Below are 21,338 nucleotides of genomic sequence, written 5' to 3'. Positions count from 1 at the left end.
CCCTACACCCATTTCTAGGGAGAAGTGAAGGTGGCTGCTGTGCTTTGTGTTTTGATTTTGTGTTCTGTAAGCTCTTTTGGTGAAGTCTGATAAACCCGATGGAATAAGCTCCACCAGAGGTTTACTTTGAATGCCTTCTCTTCCAACACTGAATCATGATAAAGCTTTGGCAGGAGTTAGGCATATAGTTGCTTAAGCCAGGATGCTTCTAAGTCTGTGCTTTGACATCTGTACCGTGAGTCAGACCAATTGATTTTGATTTTGGTTTGGCTGTGCTGTCTTTGGGTTTGTTTGGGTTTTTTTTTTTGAGTATGCCCAGCTTTTCATTGTGATTGAATGTGTGCTGGCATTTAAGTGCCTAAAGTTCACCTATTTCAAGAGCCAGTCAAAATTTAACCTTTAAGAATGTGAGTCCTATCAAGGGTCTTCCTTATCAGGTACTGAAGCACAGTTGCAGTCCTGGGAACCCACTTTCAGTTGCTGTGAAAAGAAAAAGGTGCTATTTCCTGGTGAGGTTCTGAGCGTTCAGCTTTCAGATTTCCTCAAAGTGTGTTGGTTTTGGTAGGACTGAATGATGTATGACCATGCAACATTTGTAGACTAGGCTGCTTTATTTTTATTTTTTTTTACCTGGGGGGTTGAGTTCAATTCAGTAAGTTACTCAGAGCTCACATACCCTTCTCCACTTTATTTTTCAATAGGTTATTTTGGTGTCCGCTTCTGTCCAGATTCCTAGCGACAAAGACACTGATCTGAGATGGAGGGAAAGCAGCATCAGGGACTGAACTCAACCGAAATCACTTGAAATCTGAGCTCCCACCTTTCAGCAGGGATCTGGGATGAGTGGCATTTGGCATTCCAGCTTTCCTTTAAAATATTTCACATTGCATGGAGTAATTTTCCATTGTGCTTCAGGGGTGGTGGAATCACAACACTTTCCCCAGCTCAGTGTCCTGTACACTAATAAGGAGTCTCAGAGTATAATTGCTGCTTCACTTGATTTCACTGTTTTATGCCAAAATTCATCCCAGAAGGATGTTCACTCCAACTTCTTGGTTTAGAGTCAAGTTTGTTCTCCAATTTAGGTGTTTTAACTGATCCATGGGATCAGATGTTGAAACCTCAATGTGATGTAGCCTTTAGTATGTCAGTGGATGCCAAGATCCATCATTGAAACTATTACCTTTAGAAAAGGTGAAATGTTACTTCCATGTTATGAATGAGTGAAGCTTTATCTGGAATAGGATGTGTATGTGTTTTGGTTGCACAGTTGGGAACGATGAACTCAAACTGAAGAGATGCACTGTTGAGAAGAGGGGAGCTTTGAGGTTAAATAAGTAAATTGGAAGAATCCAGTTTGTTTAGCATGCAGATGAATTAAGGATCAAATGTCTGGCAAGACCTGTTGAACCTAGGTGGTCTTTCTTGCACCAGCACAGATGGGCAAAATGTGGCTTTGTGCAAACATAGGCTGCAAATTGGAGGAAGCTTCAGCATAATTAGAGGAACACGGTACCGGACGTGACCTCTGATGGTTGCAATGGTATAAAGCCCAACTGCTTTTTGAATGGATCTTGGTAAGCTTAGCAAAGATTGCTTATGTGACGCAGTGGAGGAGTTTGCAAAATTCAGGAAAGGGCTTAGGTATCTGATACCAGGAGAGACTGCTTGACCTGAAAAGGGGGAGTCAACGTGAACTGCTTGAATCTTGAATATGGACAAGATTTAAGACAGACGTGACTTCAGCTTTTACCAATTATCAGCATAAACCTTTCTGTCACAGGGCTTCTAGCCCAGACTTGGGCAAGCCCATGAAGCGACTGTACAGCCATACCTGGTGGACAGCGCTGGTTAAACCTAGCTTGTCTAAAAAAAAATATCTTTTCCATACACCACATCGGGTTTTTTCAGTCTTAATATTTTATTATCATCACCAAAAAAAAGCAGAAATATAATATAGCTGCAGACTGAGTGTTTTTACAATGCTTTCAACTTGAAATTCAGGCTCTGTGTTTGAAAGGTTAATGTAGAAAACTAATTATATTATCCTGGTAACCAAATGTGTGATGAGACATTTGTCTGTGTAATTAACAGTGAAGAACTTTTATAGTTTCATAAAATCGAATGCTACGCACAGTGTGCTTGGAGCATTTGTTTTGAAGAGATGTCCAAAACAGAGATGTTTATGACTGATATAAAGTGGAACTGAAATGTACTGTAATGCAGGTGTCTGTGCATTTTACAGCATTTCGCATTGTTGAAATGGAAGGCAGCAGATTAATAACTTTGCTATGTCATGGTAAAAATAAATAATGTGTTCTTGGAGCAGGGGAGCGATGCATAAGTTACTCACTAATTTCAAGAATTTATTCTGTCCCAGAAATAATATCCTTTGCAATTTATTCACAGAGAAAAAGTTGACTTAACACAAGACTGTAAAGTTACTTGTTACTTTTAACAGAATTATACTGATTGTTGCAATAGTAGCTTCTGTAATTAAGACTGCATAAAAGTTTATTTTATATATCTGTGTTCTCCATAAAACATCTCCATGCGGGGGCTGAAGCATGATCTTGACCTGGGATATTTCCAAGGACTGGGGGGAGTCGTTGCATATGTATTATTATTTTTTTAATTGTATGACCCTGTCAATATGTACATTTGTGGAGCAGTTGCTCACTTGTCCTTTCCAGAGTGATTTAGCCGTTGCCATGTGGCGTGAAAGCGTGTAACTTAGGCATCTGTGTCTGCTCCTGTGGGGTCTTTTGAAACTGTTTCCCCAAGCTCTTCAAAAGAGTTATTTTGTGTTGGCGGTGACCAGGCCACCTAGGCTGATCCAGCTTCCAGAGAAATAACCCCCGGCATCCTGAATGGTCCCAGGGTCTGATCCTGGTTTTGATTCTGGAAACTGCTTTGCTTACATTAGTGTTTGTGATGCTCATTAACTTCCCGTGTCTCGTCGTAGGCAGTGCTGTCAATCAGCCCGTGTACTTCCATGCACAGCTTGGGAGTAGGGAGTCTAATTTGAGGGTGTTCCAGTTTTCCTGCAGGTATAATCTTAGTGCTTTGTGTGGTGACATGAAGATAGGTAAGTGCTTTTAAATGACATTTTGGAGCACTGCTAAGATGCCTCAACTAAGACAGCTAAAATGTCCCTCTGTGTTAGCTTAGGGTAGTCAAAGTCCCCAACTCGTAACTCGCGTTCCTTGTGTGACCCCCTGACATTGTTTGTGACCGCTGCTCTCCCTGCTGACTTGGGGTTTAGGTTTTTAATTTGCAAAGCGTGTTGTTGCCTGTGTTACTTGTTCAGTATAGGTTCTTATACGCCAGCAAAGACTGGGGATCACTTATTTGAGAAATGCTTGCTTACCCCATCAATTTAACTACACAGATGCCCGATTCAAATTATCCACAGAACAGTCACAACAGCTTTCTATGCGATTTAGGAAACCTTTGATCCGGTAAGGAGTCATGCACATAGCTCCTCTATTTTCCCCATGCTGACCTTCATGATTTTCTATTTCAGGACCACTTGTGGTGCAAGATGACAGTGGCAAAAATATCTTGAGTTTTCAAAGTTACGGTTTGATGTGGGTATAGTTTTTGCTGAGAAGGGATGCTTAGCTCCCTTCTAGGATACTTGTCCTTGGAGGAAATACTTGAGTGCCATGTAACGTTCAAAAAGGTGTTCTGGTGAGTTCAGCCTGGCTGTGCACCGGAGACGTGTGCCATGCATGCACGTGCCTCCCGATTCCTTGAGCTGCTCTGAATTCACCCTCACAAAATCTTCAAACACGGCGGCCGAGTTTTGCTGGCCCTCGTCCAGGAAGGGCAGCATTCAAGTGGTTTCTAATAAACTGGCATTTAATATGTTTGATTATATAACCCCTTGCAATTATTTATTATTTTTTATTGAGCTTTCAAGCCGTATGCATCGACTTCCACTTTTTCTCACCTCTGAAGACTTGTTTCCTTACAAACCAGGCTCATGTTGTCAGCTCACATGTGCTTGTCTAGCTGTCTTGTCACTGCCATTCTTGCCCTCCCCATAGCTTCGGAACTCATCCACCGATTTCAGCCTAGTTTGACACAAAGGTGGAATTCTGTGAGGTACAAAGTACCTTCAGCAGGCAGCCTGACGGAGGCAAAAGCCAAGAAAGGAAAGGTTTCTGTAGGAGTGTCATCTGCCACAACACAACATAAAATCAGACACTAATTCATAGAAAATCAAACTGTATTAAAAGAGTCAACTACTCATGCATATTTCCCAAAACATATGGGAAACATAAATGTTAAAAATAAAGAAATTAATTGCAAAATCTTGGGCCAAGGGAACATTATGGTTGGTTGTTTATGTAAATCAAAGGAAGAAAACATCAACTACAGATGATTGCCCAACCTTTGTTCACTCATTTATACACTTTAAAACGCATACGTTAATTACAGATGTGGTTGCCACTTCTTTAACACTAGAATAAAATTAATATTTTAACATACGGGTATGGTTGCATATAATTTTAGCATTCTTTGTAGCACCATGATAATATTTGATAAATTACTTGGAAAAGTGTAATAACTTGTTTGTAGGCAGTGTGCCATATTTATATTAAGTTTAATAAGTACAATAGTGAAAAGATGGTCAGGCGTATAGGGGCAAAGAATGCAATTAATGAATTATCAGTAATATTTAGTTAATTGGAGTGGTTTACAGGTCTGCTGCTTCAGACCACTTAGCATGTGGATGCTACTTGATTAGAACTGTCCTAGGATGTACATTTGTGCATTTGTGATTTTTAACGTTTTTACAACTTTTGAAGTAGGAAGTTTTTATACTGTGCACACTTGCAGTAAGGAAAGAGATTGAATGAATTTTGGGGAAATTACTTTTAATGAATATTTGATGTAGAATTTATGAAAGGGATTTGTTTTGCCTTTTTTTTGTTTTATAAGATTACAGTCAGGCCATGTGGAAAAAATAAGTTGTATACAAGGGACCATCATAGAAACAACTATAATAGTAATTTAAAAAAATTGTTAATACGTTTTTGTTATGACTATTATCATCTTTACATATAGCTTCCTAAATAGGGCTGTAATTTGCCATGCTTATCTATTTTGAGTAGTGTTTTTGTGGATATTTTAGTGTTTTGCAAGTAAATTCATTGGTTTCAGATAAAACCAAAGGGATTACATGGGGAATCCAAATGGCAAAACCTGTAGCCTGCTGGTTGGGGGCATCCCCATCTCCTCGGGAGAGGTGGGGACTCCTGCTGCGTTACACGGGGAGAGGCTGGAATATGCACCGCTCCTCTCAGGCCTCAACATCTAGCTCAGGAGGCTTTTCACAGAGGGGTAATGCAGATTTTGATGTAATAAACTGTTGTTGGGGTTTTTTTCAGTGCTTGATTATCCCATTCAGCATTTGGAAAGGAAGGTTTGCTTTTCCATAGGACACAGTAGCTGGAGCTGGTTGGCTTTCTGTGCCCCATCTTCCTTTTTTTTTTTTTCTTTTTTTCTTTTTTAAATTACATAGTTATTATCTGTGAAAATCATCAGCAGTGGAATAGCCAGTAACAAAATGCTGTCATTGGGCTCTAGAGCTAATTGCCAAATGAGATAACCAGGGAGCAAGAAGTTAAATCTGTTCCTGTTCCTGCACCCGGCTGCGGATTCAGGAGGTGCAACATCAGCTACCCTGCACTCCTGTCGGGAAGGATGCTGCTGTTGCTGGCCAGTTGCAAATTAAAATCTGTAAAAAGTCGTAATTGGGAGAGGGAGGATGTAAACTTGCACTGAAGACTAAGTCAAACTTACAGCCTGCCTGTTTTTAATGCCCTTCCTTACAAAACAGAAGACACCTTTTGGAAAAAACAAAACAAAAAAGCCACAAACAAAAAACCACCACCACCAAAAAACCCAAATTAAAAAAAAAAACACAAACAAACTAAACCCAACAAAAAATAACCCCCCAACAAACAACTTCACAAAGGGGGAATCTCCCAGTTTTAAGTAGAGCTACCTAAATACAGAGCCATGCTTACATGGTATGCAAGTTCAAGGTTTGCTGTAACATAAATACAGGGGGTTTTTTTTCTGTTTGGAAATAAGTATGCTCATGTCACTGTATAGGAAGGCCTCTATATGAAGGAGCAAGGGACCAGAATCAAGGCTGAATAAGCTCAATTAACATTAATATTTTATGTAATTGGGTAAGGGAAATTTAATCTTTCCAACAATGTGTCACCTGACAAGCAGGCAGTCGCTACACCCGGCAGGAGGAGGTGGGTGGGAAGCTCTGTTTTGATATTCAGATACATTTTGCTATTGAATACAAATCTGAATTGCCAGCATAAAACTCTGAGAGCCCAGTATACTGCTAACTGGTACAACGGTAAGGGATTGCTTCACGCTCTGGTGTCATGGGAGTGTTTGGAGCTTGGATATGGGCAAATACAGCCTTGGGGTCTGTATGGATCTGAATGTCTTGATAATTGGAGCCCGGTGGTACGCTGGGGCCTCTCAAGGTTGGGAACTGCAAACAGTCAGCCCCTGGTTGGGTTGGGGCCAAAAAGAGTCGTTTTAAAGGAATTGGTGCTGTGATTTGTTGATTAAACCACACCCACACCCGCATAAATCTGCGGGCAAACCAGCAAAATAAATAAAAAGCGGAACTTCCTTGCAATGGGCTTTTCTCACTGCTTTAGCTGGAGTGGAAACGGTGCTAGCGTATCGCCGTATGGCGTTGACAAATATTTTTCTAAGTTTGGAGTAGGAGCTTTCTTGCAAACCGCCCACTCTCCTCGCTGGATCGGGGTGGGCTGAAGCCAGCTGGCACCGGCCCAGGGAACCGGTGTGCCAGGTCACGCAGGAGATGCTCTGATTCAGCAGAGGCTGGAGCAGATCGTACAGCTTGTCTCCCCTTCTGCTTATTCACCTTCTGGAGCAAAAAATTCCCTCTTTTGGGTACTGCGCATCCCTGGGTACACCCGGCTTGCGGCGTGTCCCAGCCACGTTTTGCTTGGCCCATGCTGGGGAGGGGGGTTGCTGCCCTCTTAGCTGTCTGGTTTAGCCAGCTATTTAAGCATGCGCCTAAGTTTAAGGAACTGAGCGGTGCTGTTGAGTTGATAAAACTGTTCACGTGCCTGGTGTTAACACACTTTCAAATACCTTGTTGAACTGGAGACGATGCACGTTGCATCTTGGGTTTTGGAGGATTGATTTTTTTTTTTCCTTCTGAAGTTTCCTTTGCACTATCACTTTGCCAAGAATAGGTTTATTTTGGGAAGCGCAAATGTAAATTGAGTAGAGGATACCAAGTATTACTGTATTAAGTATACTATAAAGGAAGGTTGATTCATCAGTTTCTTGATCTTCGTTATTCCATTTGCTTAGGGTGTTTGATTTTTCTATTACCAGTAAAAAAATAGAAGCTTCTTATTTCGGAAGGGGCTATGAACACTTCCTTATTACTAGTGGAATGTAATGTGTGCTTTAACGAGCAAAATAGCTACTATCTGCCCAAAACACATATATTCATTGTGCAATCAGCAGTTTCATACGGAAAATTAATACTTAAATGGTGCCAGGAGTATTAAAGTATGTAATTGTTATTATTTAAATGCCTTGAATTTATTTGGAACAGTCACGTTTTTCTTGTATATATTTTAATTTTGTTTTCATAATCTACATTTTTAAAGACATCCAGCAGTTAGGCTATATATGGTTATACACGTATTAGCTGCTTTTTAATTTATTCCTGTATAATCCAGTATTATTAAATTCTGTGGACTAAGGAACTGATCCTGTTCATTAAAATCAATAGATGCAGTGTTGCGCTCTGTGTGTGTGTGTGGTGTGGTGCTTTTTGTGGTTTATTTTTTCTTTGTAGGATATATCCCTCAGCATACAGCAAACTGATACATAAAGGGTCAGATCGTTTAGGCTTTACTTGAGGAAAATATCCACTGATGTCAATGCCTGAATAGGATCAGTCTCTTAAAAGCATAGTTTATTTGAAACTGCTTTAGCTATTATTAATTCCTTCTGGAGAAAAATAATCTTACTCATCAAAGCATTAGAAACGGCATCAAGAAAGCCAAGTTCAGCGGGTCTTTCAACCGTGCGAGATGTCAGCCATCGCTGTGTTAAAGCGTAGCCCGGTACATACCAACGACCGCTCAACCATCTCTTTTCTTTCTTGTCTTTATTTATTTATTTTTGTACTCCAACTCTTATTGGCATCGAAAATCACTAATCTCTACCCATTACCGTTTTTGCTAATTTACAGTGATAACTGTGGCTCTGTTTTCATTAGGAGATGAAAGCCGGGAAATTAAAAAACAAATTACAGGGATGAGAAGATTACTGAATGACAGCACTGGAAGAATCTATCAACGAGTTGGCAAAGAAGGAGAAAAACTGAAGGAGGAGCCCCAAGACTTAGACTTAGCCTGGGCCCAGCGCCTGAATCCCCCTGCAGAGTCCCAGACGAGCCTTCATCCTTCACAGAGCGGCACCTGGAATGAATTATCACCCCAAGCTAGCCATTTTTCAGGGCAATATGGAACTCGATCCAAAACGTTCCAAAATCAAACGCGAACCGTGGCATCCAATGGTATGATCTGTATTAGATACTGAGAATAGTACTTTTTTTTTTTTTTTCCCCCCTCTCCTTGTACTGTACTAAATTTCTGCCTTTGTTGTGATGATTTATTGTGCCGCTGCGCTGAAATCAGTTATAGTTCAGAGTCTACAAAATGAGCACATAGTTATCACTTTGAAAAGGTGCGAAAGTGGGCACGGTGCATTCTGCCACCATCTGTCTTAGCTTTTAAAATGGATTCCTGGTGATAGGACAGAATTACTCAATGCTGTTACAGGCTTAATTTCTATACAGTACTTATTAAAACAGCTTTTGCCATTGTTATTAAATTCGTAGCTAATTAAATGTCAACTTCTACCACTCCTCTTTGCAATGAGTAATGTAGCAGTGTTGTGACACCACTTGCGGAGCAGGATTCTACTGACTTTCATAAGGGGATGGCACCAGCCTTACAACTGGCTGCCGAACTTCAGGTACAAAATCCCATCACAGCCTTAGGCTTTTATTCCGACAGGGCCATTGAAGAAAAGAAGTGATGGAATCTACCTATGAACAGCATGTACTAGACCGTGGTCCATCTTGTACTGGCAGAGAATTCTGCCCTAAAGTAGATGGCAGTGTGCCCTTAAAATGCTTTTCTTTTCTTGTTTTAAGTTCCAGAGAATGGAGGTTTTACTGCCAGATTCCTGAAGGTCGTCTTTAACGATCTGAATTCAGTTCATAAAGTTTTTGTCCTGATATTCAACCCTAAATTTAGGGGGGCGGGGGGGCTTATATTAAAGAGGTACCTCAGTTCTAAATTCTGGAAAATAAAAAATGATGAGATTGCTTCTGAAAACATCAATTTCCAGTTGATTCTAAAGGTATTCATTCTTCCCAATAGCAGCATCTGCTGTGTATCCTTCTCTAAAGGCATACAAGTTCTCATTGCTTGTAACAGTTAAAAAGAAAAAAATACTATTATTATTCTCAGTACTGTCCTTTGGGAAGTACTGTCACTGCACTAAAAAACATACAGCCCTAGGTTTCACCAGATTGACTGTTTCTCTGTAGCAACAATGATTCACACAGAGGTATCGGTTGACCTGGAGAAAGATGTTGCAGTAAGTCATGCTAGTTTTATTTATTTTATAATAAAAAAAAGGGGGTTTTTTTGTTTTTTGGTTTTTTTAAGGCGCAGAACCAGGGGAGAGGGGAAAACACTTGATGGGATTTAGCATCCAAGTCTAAAGCTGTGCTCTCAAAATCCCACCATAACAACCTTCTAAAGGTGGAAGGACCCAAAATTCATTACACATCTCCCTCTTTGCCCTGAGAGTCCCTGGGCACCAGCAGGGACAGTTCCCTGCATGCACAGAAGTGCCCAAGCCTGCACAGCTTAGATGCCTAGTTCCCAGATCCAGAAAGTAGGTGGAGCAGCACCTCTATGCCCTCGGGGGCCTGATTCAGCATGTGAGCTAAAACGTGTTGACACGTTTTGGCCCTGCATGCAAGAAAATGCCAGCTTTTTAATTTTTTGTACGAAGAAGAAGGGTTCGGCTGATTTATGATGTCCTACAGGTTAGAACGGTCTGTGAGACAGTAGAAGGGTTGGGTTGAGGGACCTCTGGGCTGGTCAGGAGGAATGTCCAAGCTCCCAGGTCTTGGGGAAGTGCACTAGGAGGCACCTTCACCCCTCCCTCTGCAGCTGTCCTGCTGCAGAAAGGAATGCAGTCTTTTAGGTTATTACAGAAAGATGGGCGTGGGCCCTCTCTTCTGGCCACCTTTGAAAAGACAACATGCGTAGCTCTCTGAGAGCAAGATTTTAGGTGTCTGCCTCCACTGGGGTGTTTTGATCCTCATGGGCGGTTTTGCTGCTTTGGCTCTGAAGCCCAGTCTCTAGGAAAGGCAAACTTTTAATCCATTTCTGGGCTATGAGCAAGCTCTGAAACTGCTCCTTGCCCAGCACACAGCTCTTCTAGGTGGCTGTTGTAGCATGCCTGATTCCCTCCATCCCTGGCATTGGGAGCCCGAGCATCTAACTCAGTAATCAAGATGTTATTCAGAGAATGGACAAAGTCCTTGAAAGCTGGGTGTGGAAATGCAATCAAATATTAAAGGAGATACTACTCCTTGGTACTTACCATGGTGTTTAAACTCATCTGAGCAAAACTGCTAAGGTAGGACCTAAGCTTATTACGCGGGGCCATCAGGCCTAGGTCATCACTGGGGAGATGTCCAGGCATCTGTAGCGGGCAGTCTGAATCTGGAAACTGTTTCTCTCCATTGGATGGATGTTGTAGAGGAAGGCAAAATATATGTTGTAGGCTGTGTGAATTACTCAGATTTGAATGTAATAGGGATCTAAGTCCATCTAACTAGTGTGGTTATCTACTTGCATTGTAAAGGTGGTTCAAGGAAAGGCTGGAACGGATGTTTAGTAGACGCTGGTATAGAAAGCAGTCGTGAAAAAGGTATTTGCAAAAACAGACAAAAGGAGGAATGGGGGGAGCCTAGGTATTGTTGCAGCAGAGAAAAGAGTAGGAACATACTTGAAAAGCAAAGTGTTTTATTCCAAACTGGAATAAATCCAGGTTAGGAAGTTGGGGAGATGTCTGTGTCCCACTGTGTTTAGTGGAAGCCTCTTGGGGCTGTAAACAGTGAGCAGCATCTGCCCTATTAGAAACAACAAACTCCTAGAGCCTGTCTGAAAAAATTTTAGTTTCATTTCTTGTGTTGTGTAGCAAATCCAGCAGTGATGCAGCAGCTGAATTGCTTTTCAGTTACGTCAAGATTGTTCTCAACGGATTGCCCTTGCATGCTTTTCAAATATAAACTTGTGGTAGCAATGTTGCACCAGGTGAATTCACTCTTAGCAGACCCAGCTGCAAGAACCACTGTCCTGGGCTACTTGCTGCTTACACGGGGGAAGCAACTAATGTATTTGTGTCATCTCCTTCTCTCAATCATACAAGCCGGTATGAAATTTGCCTGCTGGCCAGCTTCCAAAAGAGAGGGAGATGGTTCTTTAAAGACTCCTTCATAAAAATAAAAAGTCTGTTCTCCTTTTAAAATTAAAAATTGATTTATAACAAGTTGAAAAGGGTTGCTTTTGTCCTCTAAAAATGATAAAGATAGTGCTTGGAACAATGACTGAGAACACTCTACAAGATGTTTCTTACAACACAGTAACTGATCAGAGGAGGGAGGATAGAAAGAAAATAAAAAACCCTCATGCATATGTATGAAGTCAGTAGAACCCTGCTTTGATTTGAAAAATTGGTGGTCTCTTTTCCCATTTCCAGTACCTATGGTAGATTTACATGGGTAATTTCTATCAATGCTAATGGAGATTATAATGTAAATCCCCCATGCCTCAATGGGAAAATAGACCCTTTGGTTTTCCATCAGGAGCCTGCATGCTTTCATTAGGAATGTGTTATATTGCAACAGGAAAGATGTACAGGTATTTACTTAAACGATTTGTCCAAGTTTTCACGTGCAGTTGACATTCGTGTAGAGTCTTTGTTGAGAAGGAAACAAAAGCCTCCAGCCTTGTGTCCCACTGTAGTCCTTCAGATACTATTTCCAGAGGCCCACTGGAATATCAGATTCTGATCAAGAGAGAGGATGAGCCTTTTTCCGAGGAGCTTATTAGTCTAAAACAGCTGAGAAAGCACTGGAGGAAGGATATTCCTACTATGCATTTGTCTTTTATTAATAAAACTCTCCTAATTTCCCGGGACTCCCATTTCTGGGGTACCTGCTTGTCTTACTGAAAGGTTATAAGTAGCCTTGAACCTCATCTACTTAAAAGTCTACCTTTAACAAATAGTTAAATGGCATTGGTGGAGCCAAGTTGAGGGACTCTGAGTAATCGGCTGCAAAGCTGAAGATAACATTATTTTTTTTTTCCCCTCTGTACCTGTAACAATGGGCTGAACACTTTATGGACCATTGAAAAGATAAAATCCCATCCATGCCCCAAGGAACTTTCAGTCTGAATAGACAGCGTACAAAGGAAGGGTGAGATCAAACTAGGCAGAGTCCTGCTGAGTCAGTAACCTGGTTTTTGTTTTAACTTGAGACTCTCAGCCTTTTTTTCAGATTGCTTTTTACTTTTAAAAAGTTGTTGTGGTTACAGCTGAAGAAGCCAGTGGAACGATCACATTCATATTTGCTAGATTTGCAGAGATTCTGAAATTACTCCGTTTATCCTAACGCAGTATTAACAGTTTCTGTCCATGGATGGTATTTTAAAATACCGAAATCGCAGTAGTGTGGACAGTCTAAATATCTGAGGAAAGGAGGAGAGTGACTCCCAGAAGATGTCGGCAATCTTTATGTGACCCATCAGTTTAGTTTCAGAAGTAACTCACTGTTGGGAGAACGACCAGAAGAGTCCCATAGATCTGAAGTCCCACAGATCAGAGCTGAAGGACTCAATGGAAGGAGGTAGAGAACAAGTCCCTGGGAAGGGAGATTTGAGGATGGAGGGACACACTGGAAGAACTAGGAAAGGGTGGGAGTGATCTAGCGCTGGCCAGATTTTCAGCCATTGCAAATGAGGATCGAAGTCAGGGCATCTGTGTGGGTCTGACATCAGGGGAGCTCTGATGAAAGAACACAAACCAAACCTAAAAAGGTATTAACAAACTGGTTTGGCTTCAGAGGAAAGCAAAAGTAATAATGCAAAATGGGAGGATTTATGTGTGAAGATTAAATGAGTTGCTTATGCTTATGGTAATGATTAAAGGGCACCTGATAACTGTCAGGCTATGGAAGAAAAAGGGGAATGCGCTCTCTGAAGTCCACCACATGTGACACCAAGCGAGATTATTTTTGTTAGATCCATTTGTACCTATCTCCATAAAGTGATCATCCCTCCTCTTGCATGCTTTGATGAGCAGTAAAATAGCCATCAATTTAAATGACTATAAACACATTTTGAAATGAAGGGGGGCGCATCCCATCTGGCCTGAGTTTCAAGCAGATACTGCCAGGTGTTTTGTTGAATTTTGAAATTTTTATTTGTAGTGTTAAAGCATTTTAAACTGAAGCACGAGGTAGAACGATTCAGGTGAAGCTTGAAATCTCTGAACTGTTGTAGCCTGTCCTTACTCTGGACCTACGATGCAAAACTTCTGGAAAGTGAGGCAGTAATAAAAGCACTGCTAAGGGCTAGAACTAGAAGTGTGAAAATTCAGTTAAACACTAGGAAGAATTGCTAGAAAAGAAGAATCTGTTGAACTACTATATTAATTTTCAAAGGGAAACTGTGGAAAGCCCATCTCGTAGGTCACAGTGCTGGAAAACATGCCACAGAAAACAATCTCACCCTAGCAACAGAAGAGCAGGTCTGAAAGCTTTCTTTGCTGCTGGTTCTTTTCCATCCTGTTCTGGTTTTGGTTTTTTTTTATCCCCTCCAAATAAGGGATTTTATTTTCATTCTCAATTCTTCACATGGTAAAGAATCCCATGTAACATTCAAGCAGTTTAAAAATTCTTAGGCCCTCATTTAATGTGCAGTATAAGCCTTTATTACACAGACTGTCTTCATTCTTTGTAAGACTGTTCCGGGAGATGGGCTTTTTTGTGTGTGTGTGATAAAGTGAGTATGTTTATAATGAGGTTTGGTGCTATTGTTATTCAAGATGAACTAGCCTGACGATAGAGAGCCCCGCTGTGAAGAGTGCATTGTGTTCACGCTCTGAGCAGTCTCCTCCAGCCCATGTAACATTGCATCCTCTACTGTATATAATTGCACATACTAGTAATTGGATAAAACCTAGTGGCCCCTTCCTCTTAAAAGGGACCATGTTGAAAATTGTTCGCTTTCTTGCTTTGGATCTGATTTCACAACCGGGTATATTAATAATAGTTTCAAATGCCTGCTGGTAATTGTTGTTTGGATGGTTTTGTGTGGGTTACATCGTCTCTCCCCCGTTTCATTCCTCTCTCTTTCAGGAGAAATCCCAATGCTGAATTCATCAGTCGGACCAAACTGCTGTACATGTAATTGCCAGTCAACCCTACAGGCTATTCTTCAAGAGCTCAAGACCATGCGAAAATTGATGCAGATTCAAGCAGGTACAGTATCCAGTCCCATACATGCATATCCATGATGAGCATCTTCTCCTTGGGAGGAATGGTCTAGTAAGACAGAAATCTGCCTGGAGACTCAGGAGAACCTGGACTGTTTCCTGTTCACTTGATATGCCGTTCAAAGTAAAATTTTCACAGGCTTCTTGGAAATGTAGGTTTTACTTGTCAGATCCTTCCCTATAACATGGGATATTATCTTGTAGGAATCTTTTAAGGCTAAATTAAAAAAAATCTCATGTGATTAAATACTATAGTAATGGGAGCTGAGTGGGTAGGTCAGTATGCCATAATCACCCCCAGTTTGTTTTCACGGTGTATTCATTCAGAGGTGCAAAATGCTACTTTTCCTGTTACCTGTTTACAATTTCACTAATCTTAGGAGGAAAAAAAAAAAATTGGAAGGCCATTATGAGTCACCAATTGTACGAGGTTTAACAAGGCGAAGTGCCGGGTCCTGCACTTGGGTCACAACAACCCCATGCAACGCTACAGGCTTGGGGAAGAGTGGCTGGAAAGCTGCCTGGCAGAAAAGGACCTGGGGGTGTTGGTCAACAGCTGACTATGAGCCAGCAGTGTGCCCAGGTGGCCAAGAAGGCCAGTGGCATCCTGACTTGTATCAGGAATAGTGTGGCCAGCAGGAGCAGGGCAGTGACCCTGCCCTTGTACTCAGCACTGGTGAGGCTGCACCTCGAATGCTGGGGTCAGTTGTGGGCCCCTCACTATAGGAAAGATGTTGCATTGCTGGAACATGTCCAGAGGAGAGCAACAAAGCTGGTGAGGGGTCTGGAGCCCAAGGCTGATGGGGAGCGGCTGAGGGAACTGGGGTTGTTCAGCCTGGAGAAGAGGAGGCTGAGGGGAGACCTTATCGCCCTCTACAACTGCCTGACAGGAGGGGGTAGTGAGATGGGTATTGGTCTCTTCTCCCAGGTAATGAGCGTTAGGATGAGAGGAAATGGCCTCAAGTTGTACCAGGGGAGGTTTAGATTGGACATTAGGAAAAATTTCTTCCCTGAAAGGGTTGCCAAGCATTGGAATGGGCTGCCCAGGGAAGTGGTTGAGTCCCCATCCCTGGAGGTATTTAAAAGCCGGGCAGACGAGGTGCTTAGGGACATGGTTTAGTGGTGGGATGGCAGGGTTAGGGTAACGGTTGGGCTTGATGATCTTGGAGGTCTTTTCCAACCTAAATGATTCTACTATTCTATGATTCTATGAGTGATGGGAAGTGGAGCCATGGAGGTTTTTCTCTTAGAGTAGCTGGATGAGACCTCTGTAAGAAAAGGGAGTGTTGAGTAATTAACTGAAATATGGGTGGAGTGAAGGGCTGACTAAACTCCTTGTCTCCACGATGTATAATGCTTGAGTGAGCGACAGGAAGGATCAGACAGGTTTTGTAATATTAGTTGATACACATAAAAATGCTTTTCAAAAAGTCATTGATTTACAAAGCAGCGCATGAAGGCCCAGTTTTACAGTCCTTGCTGGGGCAGGGAATTCTTCACGCAGTTGCACCGATTTCATTGAAATTACATGCATGATTAAAAATGGCTTGTGGGTGAAAGATACAGAACTGGGGTTTAAGCCAGAAGAGCTGGCTCCTCCATAGCAGGAATATTTTTTATGTATCTACAGTATAAGTGCCTTGTTAATTAGTGAATCTCTTGATGAAAAGGCCTGGTAATAGTTCATATTTTTTGGTAGGCATGAAATGATGGTTTTGCAGAGAGAAAAAATAATCCGGCGTTTTTGTTGCTAAAAGAAAAAAAAATAAACTGCAAACATATAAGTGAAAGTATAATAACTTATTTTAGTATTCAAACACCCTTCTGTCTAAATGATAAACTACCAATCACAGTCTTGCAAACCCTTGCGAGGAATGAAATGTCCCAGAAATCTTTTAATAAAGAGTATTTCAGGGCTTGGTTTTGTAGTTCACTCAGTTCGAATGAGTTTGGTCTGCATGTGTAGCATTTTTGGCTTTTTTTGTTTTGACCTTGATCTTTCTGATTCATCCAGACATACAATTGTATCTGCACAACATTCTGCTGGAGGACTTAATCATGTTGATACAGGGTCAGGATTGGTGCCTTAATTTATACAAATGATTGTGGATACTGGAAAATGCAAAATATTGATAAATGTAAAATATGGTCTCTTAGGTTTCAGAGGTAACACATGAACTGCCAGTTTCTGTGCATGAGCTAAACAAACTGATGCAACTTTGGGTTACTTTTTTCCCAGAAATTAAAACTATTGAATAGTGGGTTTGCTCATTCTTGACATAATGGTACTTGAAATGTTCTTGCTGAGCTAATTAACTTGGTAACTACATTCATAAAAATAACTGTAATTGCATTAGCACTTATATTATCTTACTTTATCAGGAAAAGATGCTCAAAGACAATGAGATTCTCAGTCATTCAAGAGGGTATACAAATTAATCATTGCTTAAGTCCTTTGTGTCACCAACCATCCAGTGGTCACTAGGAAAAAGAGCCACGTATTCCTAATTTTCCTAAAACACTATTCATCAGTATGTCTTGAGAAACCTCATAGTGGAGCTCAGTGTTATTATCCCCGTTGTACTGATTGGAAAATCTAGCAAAGGTGATAAAATGTAACTGTTTCACATGCACAAGCAGCCCCAAAAACTGTACCACTTACCCAGCAGGTAAGTTCAGTACGTCGGTAGTTTAATGGTGCATCTGTGTGGTTATACATGCGCTTTTTTCTATAAATGTAACTCATTACTTTCTTTCATTCAGTTGGGACTCAAAACAGACAGCAGCCTCCGGTTCCTCTGATTTGCACGCAAAAGTCAACAATATCAAGAAAGAGAAATAAAAAGAAAAAACTGCCCCTCAAAACTGTTGAACCAGTTACCGTGAATAAGAAACCCAACACTGCAGAGAGCGAAAAGAAGCTATCAGCAAACTCGGAACGATTGAATCTGCAAGCAGTTGAACCCCCCGTAAAACCAGAAACCCCTGTTTCAGGATTTGGAATTATCCTTGAATCAGCTTCATCAGATGTAAGTTAATATTTTAATACGTGGGATCACAGGATTTTAAAGCACTAACTCGTTCAGGAGAATCAATACTCAAGTCAGCTTCAGTGTGTTCCCTCTTCTTGTTAGAATAAACAAGCAAATCTTGGGTAGGGTTGAATAGAGACAGTAGGGTTAGACGTGGGGAGTACTCATTACAAAGTTCTGGGGTATTTTGTTTTCAACTGAGCGCCGATTACAAAATTTTGGGGTTTATTTTTTTCAACTTTCATGAGCCTGTAGTTCTCCCTTGAGTTCAAGGCTGCCCGTTGTTTGAGCTTGCAGTGGAAACTTGTTCTTCATCTCTGCTGTTGCCAAGGGCCACCGTGAGATCAGGAGCCATGAAAAGTGCCGCGCGTATAAACCATTCACAACCCTGTCATTTGCTGATGAGCGCACGTAGTCCACACGTATGCTCTTACCCTGCCAAGATGTGTTTATGTGCTGTGTTTCATGCCGGGCTGGTCCCACTGGCTTCAGGGGACTCCTCACCTCAGCCTTTGCCGAATCGAGTCATTTGGCCTTCATCGCTGTGATGGCTGGATCAGGGCCTTGACGCTGTTGATGATGTCGGTGTGATTAAAGGGGCCAAAATTTGCTGCTCTAAAACTATGTACTTTTTGCATCTAGAATTGCAGTAAGCATATTTTCTTGATTCATGTAATGTGTGCGTTGATAGAATTTTCATGTATCTGGTGGCTGATTGGCTTTGTTTAATGACCAAATAGATGTCATCTCAACCAGTTCACTGATGAATAAACTGATCATTAATTTCTCTAATATATTTTTAATTTTGAGCAGGCAGTTTCCAATTTCCTAAGTACTATGAGCTAGAAAAACATAATTAAATTCAGTATCAATAAGCGTAAATGAAAACAATGCAGCAGATAATATTCTACCTTTCTGGAAGTGGGAACTAATAATAAAAAAGAGCAGTCATGATAATTCAGTTATATAGATGCAAGCCACACCACTAATTAGATTGCAGTCTCATGCCACAGAGGCAGTGTAGTGATACAGAGTAACTAGTTCAGTGCTTTTTCAGAGGTTTTCCTTTTGTAGTACTATGCCTAATAACCTTTGAGGGAATGGTTTGGGGAGGGACTGGCAATTTATCTCCAGTACGCAATTTGTGCTTATAATTTTTCTTTGCTTGTGGCACTCTTTTCAGCTTGAAACACGGTTTTGAAAACAGTTTTGTACTTGTGGTGAAATTTAATTTGACTTTATGAATGTGTTCCATCGCTGGACACAATTCTTCGTAGGTGCTAATTTGACCTAAGAAAAAAAAGAAGAGAAAACATGTGGTGCATAAATCAGGTCCTCATCTGCCCTCCCATGCTTTGGCCCCTGCTTGCCACAGAAGTTGTTTGACTAAATATTCAGAGCCAGAACCCCGAGACAAACAAATTAATTTTGTTTTGTCTTTGGAAAGAAAACAGTTGAGTTCTGAAAACAGATATATTTAACAGCGAAAATAAAATGTGACCTTAAACATTTTGAGAAGGCTAAAGAAAGTCACATCTTTCAGAATGAATGGCAGTATTATCTTTTTCTATTTATTCATAAGCATCGCTAGTGTGTTCATGACCAGAGTGTCTGAGTGCCTGAAAATAATGAAAGACATTTTACACAGCACCATAAATAAATGTTCCCTTGAGAATATTACATGGGTTGTCTGTAGTGTGTGCCATGTCATACGCCAGGACTGCCACCACTGTTATTTCGCCAACATTTATTAAACTTTAAGAAAAATCTCAGTTTAATGTGTATAAAGTAGGGGCTACTGAAACCAGTGCAATTAGTTCAGATTTGCTGAGATGAAATACTGCTACTTATGGTGGTGGGAAATGTCTCTGTGAGACCAACTCTTACTCTGGCCCGTGAATCAGAGAACCTGCTTTTTAAATGTAATGATCTGTTACTCTTGGTTAAACTTTCTTGTGTTTGTTTTACTGTTATAATGTTTCATTTATAACCTAATCATTTCTAATCTATGTAGTACAACCTACTGAAATGTCTAGGATTAAATCTGATTCGCTGCCTGTTAATTTTAGCACAGCAAAAGCCTTTGGCATTCAGATCTTATTTATTTTATTGTACACAAATAATTTACCCATCAGTTCCTTACGCCACGATCGTTATTTACTAACAAATGCTTTACCTTTTGAGAAATTGCATTCAAAGTGATCATAAAGTTCAATTAGGTACTGATTGTCTTTGATTGAAGAATAGTTTGCTACTAAAGGAAAGTAAGAATAAATCAGCGTTTTGCCTTCAAATTATTTTGCTGATATATAAATTGATTCCTTTATTAAGAATAAAACAGTCAAAACTAAAATAATATTGATGACTCCACTCCGGTGCACTGGTAAGGTTTGAAACATTTTTTACAGCTGTATTAGTGAAGATGATTTGTCTGCCCTAGGCGTCTTGTATCATCGAGGTCGTCTTAGATTGCTATCATAAGACCCAAGACCCAAGTAACAGAACAGGACAGGATACCTTCATCACCATGACAACTACATTCTGGCTTTTGATTAACATGAAGTAGAATTCTTCCCAAGTTGTAAACTTGGCCCACGTTTATTTACTCTTGAAAATCTTTTCTGTTACCAGAAAGTTTAGAAGTAACATATTAAACCACCACCTATATCAGAAGATTGTCAAATGTCCAATAGAGTAATTCTGTTGTGCTGGATCCAGCATTTTGAAAGTTCTCAAGGTAAAAGACAACTTCTCATCCAGAACAAGCTGAGAAACTTACGTGCTTTTTAGATTAATTTTTTTTATTGCTATCTGCATATTTTAAGATTCTTCATCCTGGCTTCCCAAAGCATCGTAATCTTCAGTTTTATCGCACAATACACATGCATATCCAATGATAGTGTATGCTTTGAAAATATTCTGCTTGCTGTAACTCTCTTGATATCAATTTAAAAGAAAAATCCATGGGAAAAGAGTTACACAGCCAAATCCTTCTGAGATTGGCAGCCCTTTCTTCTGTCTAGACTCAAGTTTGCAGGTGATTTGATGGGAGATGGCATTTGCTCTTGCTTTGTAAACGTATTTGAAAACACACCATCACTGGTGGATATATTTTCATATGGAGGGGAAAAAAAGCAAGTTATTAGGAGCAAGGCTGTAATGTTAGCTTATTTTCTCACATCGTGACCACTCATTCCCCCCCCCCTTGCCAACTTCAAAATAATATCTTAAAAATTTAGTTTATTCATGATATATCTTCATTATAGATATATAATTATTCCATACAGGCATCTTGCATAAGCATTGTTTGGTAGTCATAGAAAAAAACCCTGTAAATATTGTTCATGTAATTTCTGATATGTACAGACAGGGGCAGCAAAAAGACTCTTCGTCTTAGACTTCCTTGAAGGCCTTTGTCTGCTTTGGTCCACAATGTACTTGAGGCGAAGTATTGTGAAATACAGGATAATTTTGTTCCCTCTTCTTTCCTTCCATCTCACTTTCTGGCAATGGCATAAGTCCATGTGATTTACCACTGAGGGTTTTTTTGTGCTGAAATAAGCTGTCTATCTAACATCATCCTCTTCTAAGGATGCATTTGGGGAATCTGAAAAGGAGGGA

General features: G+C 40.6%; 1 protein-coding gene across 5 annotated transcripts in view; it reads left to right on the top strand.

The window, feature by feature from the left end:
• Positions 1-21,338, top strand: part of BEND7 (BEN domain containing 7) — a 48,025-nt gene that overhangs the window by 5,291 nt on the left and 21,396 nt on the right. For all 5 annotated transcript variants that reach the window (XM_035889170.1, XM_009649463.2, XM_035889169.1 and 2 more), the window contains exons 3-5: positions 8,315-8,614; positions 14,549-14,671; positions 17,449-17,714. In XM_035889170.1, the coding sequence (XP_035745063.1) occupies positions 8,315-8,614; positions 14,549-14,671; positions 17,449-17,714 (689 nt within the window). The remainder of the gene's footprint in view (positions 1-8,314; positions 8,615-14,548; positions 14,672-17,448; positions 17,715-21,338) is intronic.

This window comes from Egretta garzetta, unplaced genomic scaffold (assembly GCF_000687185.1).
Source record: "Egretta garzetta isolate BGI_Z169 unplaced genomic scaffold, ASM68718v1 scaffold291, whole genome shotgun sequence".
In the NCBI taxonomy this organism is placed as follows: Eukaryota; Metazoa; Chordata; class Aves; order Pelecaniformes; family Ardeidae; genus Egretta; species Egretta garzetta.
This window is presented reverse-complemented; position numbering and strand designations above follow the sequence as displayed.